Below are 6,646 nucleotides of genomic sequence, written 5' to 3' on the forward strand. Positions count from 1 at the left end.
ATGTGTGACCAATTTTGGCCATATTGGCCGGGCCAATGACTATCTCGCAGCCACGGTAAGAATCTTGTCAATGTTTAATAAATCGGTTTCGAGAATTGAGATCTATTTCAGGCACCCGGTTTCGAACAACTCTCAATCAATATATTCCGAGAGTAAATAAAACACTGTAAATGATATTATTAAGCCGTTGAATTGCTATAAATTTTATGCCTTTGCATTTCTGATGATGCCTATAATAGGGCACAGCCGTAATCGAGGCCAGTGATCGATGTCAAAAGTGACAAAATAGAACCTTACTTGAGCAAGCAATATTAAAACTCTGATCTCCTTGGAAAATTCATCGGTTTTGATAATCACAAAAAAAATTCTAAAGGACTAGGAAAAATAGAAAATAAATATAAATGTTAATTTTAAATTAAATCTAGAAACATTATTCTATGTGTGACCAATTTTGGCCAAATTGGCCGGGCCAATGGCTATCTCGCAGCCACGGTAAGAATCTCGTCAATGTTTGATAAATCGGTTTCGAGAATTGAGATCTATTTCAGGCACCCGGTTTCGAACAACTCTCAATCAATATATTCCGAGAGTAAATAAAACACTGTAAATGATATTATTAAGCCGTTCAATTGCTATAAATTTTATGCCTGTGCATTTCTGATGATGCCTATTATAGGCTCAGTACCAAAGTTGTCACTATTGGCCAAAATCAGCGTGGGTGCGCAACTGGATGCGCGGGTTTAGTGGAGGTAGGAAAACAATAACAAACCCACATGGTTCTCATTACCTCCACCATCTATCTAGCTGGCACGTCAAAACTATTAACACATTATCATGCCTCATAGTTGTTGTATAATAAAATGTACAAGCAGAGCGAAGAAAGGAGAAGTTAGTCTCCATCGCATACCGAAATGGCCTCTGGACAGGAGAGAAAAATGGCTGAGCGCCATAAAACGAAAAGACCCGACGGCAACAAACCAGCAATGGACCCCAACGGCCAGTCATCGTGTTTGTGGAAAGCACTTTATTACAGGCAAGTAATAGTTAATCTAGTTTTTGTTTTGAACATTTCTATTATTATTCTTTGTAGATTTACCCATATTAAAAGAAACATACAAACAAAAAAAAGACATGACCAGTCACTAACAATGCAGTGTAGTGTAGTGTGTTGACAGTAACACAGTGACACAGTAGCCTACGGTGAACATGACTGACACTGGGGTCGGAATGTCGGAACACACGAGTCGTTCGCAACTCTGCCTCACGTATTCATTTAATCAGTCAATTTAATTTTTTATTAAGCTTGCGTAAAACATACAAAAAAAAAAAAAAAAAAAAAGGCATGACCAGTGACTAACAATGTATTGTAGTGTGTAGTGTGTAGATAGTAACACGGTACGGTGACATGAATGACACTGGGATCGGAATGTCGGAGCCCAGTTGTCGTTCGCAACTCAGCCTCGCGTACTCATCAGTCAATTTAATTTTCATTTAGCTTGGCTATTCTTCAAGTTTATGTTATATTCACATTATCTGTTGAAAAAGGATAATCCAAACAGACCTTAAAAACGATTTTATAATAAGCCGACTTCAACTTCCATCACTTACGACACGAACATTTTTGGTGTGTTTTTTTTTTTTTTTTACAAAACCGTTTCGGCTTCGGCATTGGATAAGGAGCGAGGTCCATGCTGCCATCTGGCTTAGTTTATACAGAGACTGAGTTGCCACCTTGTTTGTTCTTTATAAACAATAGTAAATAGCACAATCTTGTGCATTTTGAGAGAGAGAGAGAGAGAGAGAGAGAGAGAGAGAGAGAGGGGGGGGGGGGGGGGAAGAGAGATTTTGAAAAAAATAAAAAATAAACGAAAATCTCCCCCCCCTCTCTCTCTCTCTCTAAAAATCTTGACAATATTGGGCTTTATATAGCGCAAGATCCACTAAATGTGCTCAAAGCGCTTTACAAGGGCTCCCTGGTCAACAGCAACATTTAACATGTAGGACGGGATATGACGCCTGTTAGGCGATATTACAATTTTTCGGACAGACAACGCTGTTAACGGCCAGGTACTCATTTTACACCTGAGTATGGTGTGAGAATATGAGTAAAGAGTCTTTCCCAAGGACTGAACTATGCGCCGAACGCGAGGCTCGAACCCAGGACCTTCCGATCCGAAAGCGAGTGTCATACCACTAGACCACATAGCCGCACAATCTTCTTCACCTGGCTCACTTGTAATATCGGGTGTAATGTAAAAATTTGAAAAATTATTATTATTATTAATATTTTGATCACCAAAATGGCACATTTAGAATTTGGTTACATTTTTGATTAGTAGAAAGGATTTTTAGTCTTAGAATACTGAATAATCTGGCCATTGTCTTTGTGTAAACAAAGCAAGATGGCAGTTTTAGGAAAAATGTCACTTGTGTGTTGGAACCTTTGTAAAACTAGAGTGGTGTTCTGCTTTGCTCTAATAATATTTTGCCATTGTTACCAAACAGCAAGAGCGATGATACTTGAGCTTCAATGAAACTCGGGTAGCATTGCTATTACTGCTCTCTCTATTGAAATGGATGAACGGGCAGTGCTGTTGAAATCCAAATTGTGAGGATGTTTTATTTGATTTAGAACATCAAGGGGTGGGGAGGAGCTTGCTATCCTTTGGATAGGGTGCCAATCTATCACAAAGTAATTTTTGCCAGGTGGATAGTCAGAAAAAAAATATATCGGTTTCACTCAGGATCAATCTTAGTCCCTTTGAGTGTGAAGCTAGTGCTCTACCAACTGAACTATCGGGACCCCCTATACCAGATAAATAATGGAAGAAAAAATTTTATTTGAAAGAAATTGTCTCGTCCTTGATCGGTTAATGCCAGTCTTGATTTCAATTTCAGTCTTACGATAAGGGGGGGGGGGGGATAGGTTAATGCCAGTCTTGATTTCAATTTGTCTTACGATAAGGAAACATTTTCCTCTCAATATTAAACATGTGAAACAAATGCTCTGCCAACCATCTGAGCTATCAGAACTTCCATAATACATATATCATATTTTTTCCTACTGCAGTTGGTCAAAGGAGTGCCGTGTCATAGTCTTTGAATTTTTATTTAAAAAACAGAACTAACAACCGTACCAGAATTATTGAATTTTTAATTCCTCTCTTCTTAGCATGTGCATGTTTAACAATTTATATATTTTTTTAATTAACAGGAAAACCACATGAGAACAAACAGCATCCTGATTATGTGCCCTCCAAAGAGTTGGGGTATGGGACTACGAACAGGAGTAGGGACACAAGTGTTAGGAGATTTACTTCCCGAGAAAGACGACAGGAAAAAATAGACAGGGAGACTGCTGCAAAGGCTCTAATCCAGTTGCAACAATCTGTTGACTCTGTTTCTGCAGAACTGGATGAAAGAACCAAAGACGTTGGTAAGCATAAATAACATGAAGAAACAGGTCTAGCCACGTTACAAGATAAAAGTAATCAGAGCGTTTGTGATGCGAGTGTATATATTTGATACTTTCTCAATCATTTCCTTGATGAAATTCTCATCTCGACTTACTCTGACAAGCAGACAAGTCTTGTTTGTTGCAAGGAAAAAGTCACAATATTTAACACCACTGATTAACATATGCATCTGCACTTGAGAATAATATTGATGTGTTTTCTTCATTGCGAGGGAGTCATTATGTTGAAATAGTGGAAAATTATTGTCTGTACTTATGTCATGGGGTAACCCGTCCTTGTACTTGTAAGGTGATTTAATCTCTAAACAGCCTTTACCGCAGCAATCACAGTGTACAACTCCATCCGGCGATGCCCCCAAAAAGGGATACATCTTATTTAAAATCAGGCCTGATGAAGAACACGAAAAGTTATTGTGCAGACCAGATTGGTGATTCGTGTAGACTTTACGTGCTGGCTCCTCCAACTCTCTTCCGTGCTTGATAGCTGGCACATTGCTTAAATCTTTTCTCTCCACCATTGTTTTAACTATGGTATCATCACTCCTGGCATGCAATATTTTGTGCATAGTTGAAGATGTTACTCTTCCATAACGGTGCTCAAACCACAAGACAGATTGAGATTGCTTTCTTGTCTCTTCTTCAAGACACTTAATTGCTGCATCTGTCATACTTTTTGTCACTGCCTCTAGAAACTTGTCCTTAGAATTTTTTATTGCTTTCTCAATGGTCAATGGCACATCATTTGTACAACTGAGAGATTTCAGCACGACTGAATTAGGAAAACGTTGTTTAATATCATCCAAATCTACAGTTTTTGTTGAGATTTTTGGACGAGCAGGAACTGGAGTCGAACAGTTATCTTCACCATGTTTTGGTTTCTTAAAGTTGATATCACGAAGTCTTGCCGGTTGGACCTGATGAGAAAGAATAAACGATGACTTGTTAAACATATATATATATATATGTAGTGTAATTATTAAATTATTGCACATCTTCTAACTTTTCTATGTTTCTTCTTTCAGGAACTCAAACAGATGGCAGTGTCTCTGACATTGTTGAAAAGTGTGTAAGGGACTGTTTGAATCTTCGTGGGATATTGGCTGAATTGAGGGAAGAAAATAATAAACTTAAGAGAGATTTGGCAGATCAACGATTTACTTTCAACAATGTAAAGAAAGACATTCATTTTTTCGCAGGAGTGACTATTGACTGTTTCACATTTTTATCAACGGAACTTGCTCCTGTTCTTCAAAACAAATCAATTTCTTGTGATGATCAGTTGTTATTGGTTTTGATGAAAATTAGACATTTTAGCAGCAATATAGATTTAGCATTAAGATTCAGGATTTCCAATTCATCAGTGGCGAGAGTCATTCATAAAGTAATTCCTGTTTTAGCTACTTTTTTAAGACCATTGATTGTGTGGCCAGAAAGAGATGTCTGCCAGAGGAACATGTCATCTCTTTTTAAGTGTTTTCCAAATGTCATTTCTACTATAGATTGTTTCGAAGTTCCATTTTCTAGGCCCGATGGACTCACTGCCAGAGCTCAAACATGGAGCAATTACAAACATTGCAATACTGTAAAATTCCTCATCTCCATAACGCCTTGTGGAGCAATTTCATTTGTGTCGGCTGGATGGGGAGGGGGAGTTTCAGATAAACAAATCACATGCGACTCTGGCTTTTTGGATAAACTTGAGCATGGAGATGAGATTCTAGCTGACAGAGGATTTTTGATTAGTTCTGAATGTGCTGCGAGAGGAGTTACAGTTCATTTGCCTGCTTTCACTAAGGGAAAGAAGCAGTTAACAGGAAAGGAGGTTGTTACTTCTAGACAGCTCTCTCGTCTTAGAATTCACGTAGAGAGAGTCATTGGCTTTGTTAAAAAGTACAAAATTCTACAGGGCCGACTGACGATTAACCTTGTTCCCCTCTTGGATGATATTGTCGTTATCGTAGCAGGTCTTGTTAATCTACAGCCTTCTCTTCTTCCCAGTTAAGATTAATTTATATATTATCTAGAAATAGGACACTAACATATGTGACGAACAGTGTTATATTGGAATGAACTAGAGCTGAAGATTGAATTTAAATTGAGCATGTTATGATTAAAAAGTTTGAGACTTTGACTAGTTGGAGAAAATGCGTTCCGGCTTCTAAATGGGGTTCAATAAATCAAATAGAATTTCATAATTTTGTCTTAAAAATCAGTTTTCCATGACTAATTCACCCCGATTTAATACATGGTGGATCACATATAAAAGAGAGAGATTGTAGTGTTATTTCCTTTGCAATGTTTCAAATATGAGTTGAGATCTTCATTCCAAGCTAGGAATCATGGTGATAAATGGTTAAAGCTTCATTTTCGATAATGTTGAGATGTAAACCTTTTTACTGGCGCTGGAATGACCTAGATATGTCGCAATCGCTGCGACACGGTTAACGACAAACAAATATTGACCTTTTATACAGCGCTATATCCACTAAGCCCTTTACTAGCGGTCCCTGGTAACAGCAACACTTAACATTTAAAACGGAACATGATGCCTATTAGGCAACATTACAATTTTGTTTTTGGACAGAGAGAACACTGTACTCATTTTGCACCTGAGTATGATGAGAGAATGTGAGTAAAAAGCCTTTTCCAAGGACTCAACTATGCACCAGGCGAGGCTCAACCCCAGGGCCTTCCGGTCCGAAGGCAAGTGTCATAATACAAGACCACATAGCCGCAGTCTTTCACAAAATAGTGTTGTTTGTTTTTTTAAAATTTGTTGACACATTTCAGGTTTGAATAACTCCAAAGCTATGTAAGATTCCATCAAACTTTTTTCTGCCATAGGTGTGGTCTATTGTTAAACCTTAATATCAATCGCAACTTGAACTTGAATAAATTATGCACATATGGCAAATAACTGTTTTTGTCAATAAAAAAAAAAAACCCCATTGTATATGTCAATGATTAATTTTTAACATTTAGATATTTAGAAGGGAAATTGTATTAGAGAGAGCAATCATTGCGATTATGGGATTTTATTTTGTACTGCTGAACTGCAGTATCGGTACAATGTTTTTAAAATTAAAATGAAAATATATATCAATTTCATTGAAAGATAAAAAAAAAAAAAAGTAGTCCATCAGAGCCATAATGCCCATGGAGCCTGAATTT

General features: G+C 37.5%; 3 protein-coding genes across 3 annotated transcripts in view; 2 read left to right on the forward strand and 1 right to left on the reverse strand.

Annotated features, from left to right (window-relative positions):
- The first annotated feature begins 717 nt into the window (after nucleotides 1-717).
- Nucleotides 718-5,906, forward strand: LOC144972630 (uncharacterized). The gene is made up of 3 exons (XM_078914086.1): nucleotides 718-1,033; nucleotides 3,215-3,436; nucleotides 4,498-5,906. Exons 1-3 carry the CDS (start codon nucleotides 835-837, stop codon nucleotides 5,475-5,477), a joined length of 1,401 nt encoding a protein of 466 aa, XP_078770212.1. The 5' UTR covers nucleotides 718-834; the 3' UTR covers nucleotides 5,478-5,906.
- Nucleotides 3,211-4,425, reverse strand: LOC144973796 (uncharacterized). The gene has a single exon (XM_078916690.1). The coding sequence runs from the start codon at nucleotides 4,423-4,425 to the stop codon at nucleotides 3,475-3,477; it is 951 nt and encodes a 316-aa protein (XP_078772816.1). The 3' UTR covers nucleotides 3,211-3,474.
- Nucleotides 5,907-6,502: 596 nt separating the features above from the next.
- LOC144973897 (uncharacterized) overlaps nucleotides 6,503-6,646 on the forward strand; it is a 48,826-nt gene continuing 48,682 nt past the window's right edge. The window contains exon 1 of the mRNA XM_078916783.1: nucleotides 6,503-6,517. Coding sequence (XP_078772909.1) covers nucleotides 6,503-6,517 — 15 coding nt within the window. The remainder of the gene's footprint in view (nucleotides 6,518-6,646) is intronic.

This window comes from Berghia stephanieae, chromosome 5 (assembly GCF_034508935.2).
Source record: "Berghia stephanieae isolate SIO BIC M18660-M18661 chromosome 5, UCSD_Bste_1.3, whole genome shotgun sequence".
In the NCBI taxonomy this organism is placed as follows: domain Eukaryota; kingdom Metazoa; phylum Mollusca; class Gastropoda; order Nudibranchia; family Aeolidiidae; genus Berghia; species Berghia stephanieae.

Coding starts and splice junctions, on each gene's coding strand:
- LOC144972630 (XM_078914086.1), top strand. CDS start 835: ATGCCTCATAGTTGTTGTATAATAAAATGTACAAGCAGAGCGAAGAAA. Junction 1,034..3,214: donor TGGAAAGCACTTTATTACAG/GCAAGTAATAGT, acceptor TTTAATTAACAG/GAAAACCACATGAGAACAAA. Junction 3,437..4,497: donor TGAAAGAACCAAAGACGTTG/GTAAGCATAAAT, acceptor TTCTTCTTTCAG/GAACTCAAACAGATGGCAGT.
- LOC144973796 (XM_078916690.1), bottom strand. CDS start 4,425: ATGTTTAACAAGTCATCGTTTATTCTTTCTCATCAGGTCCAACCGGCA.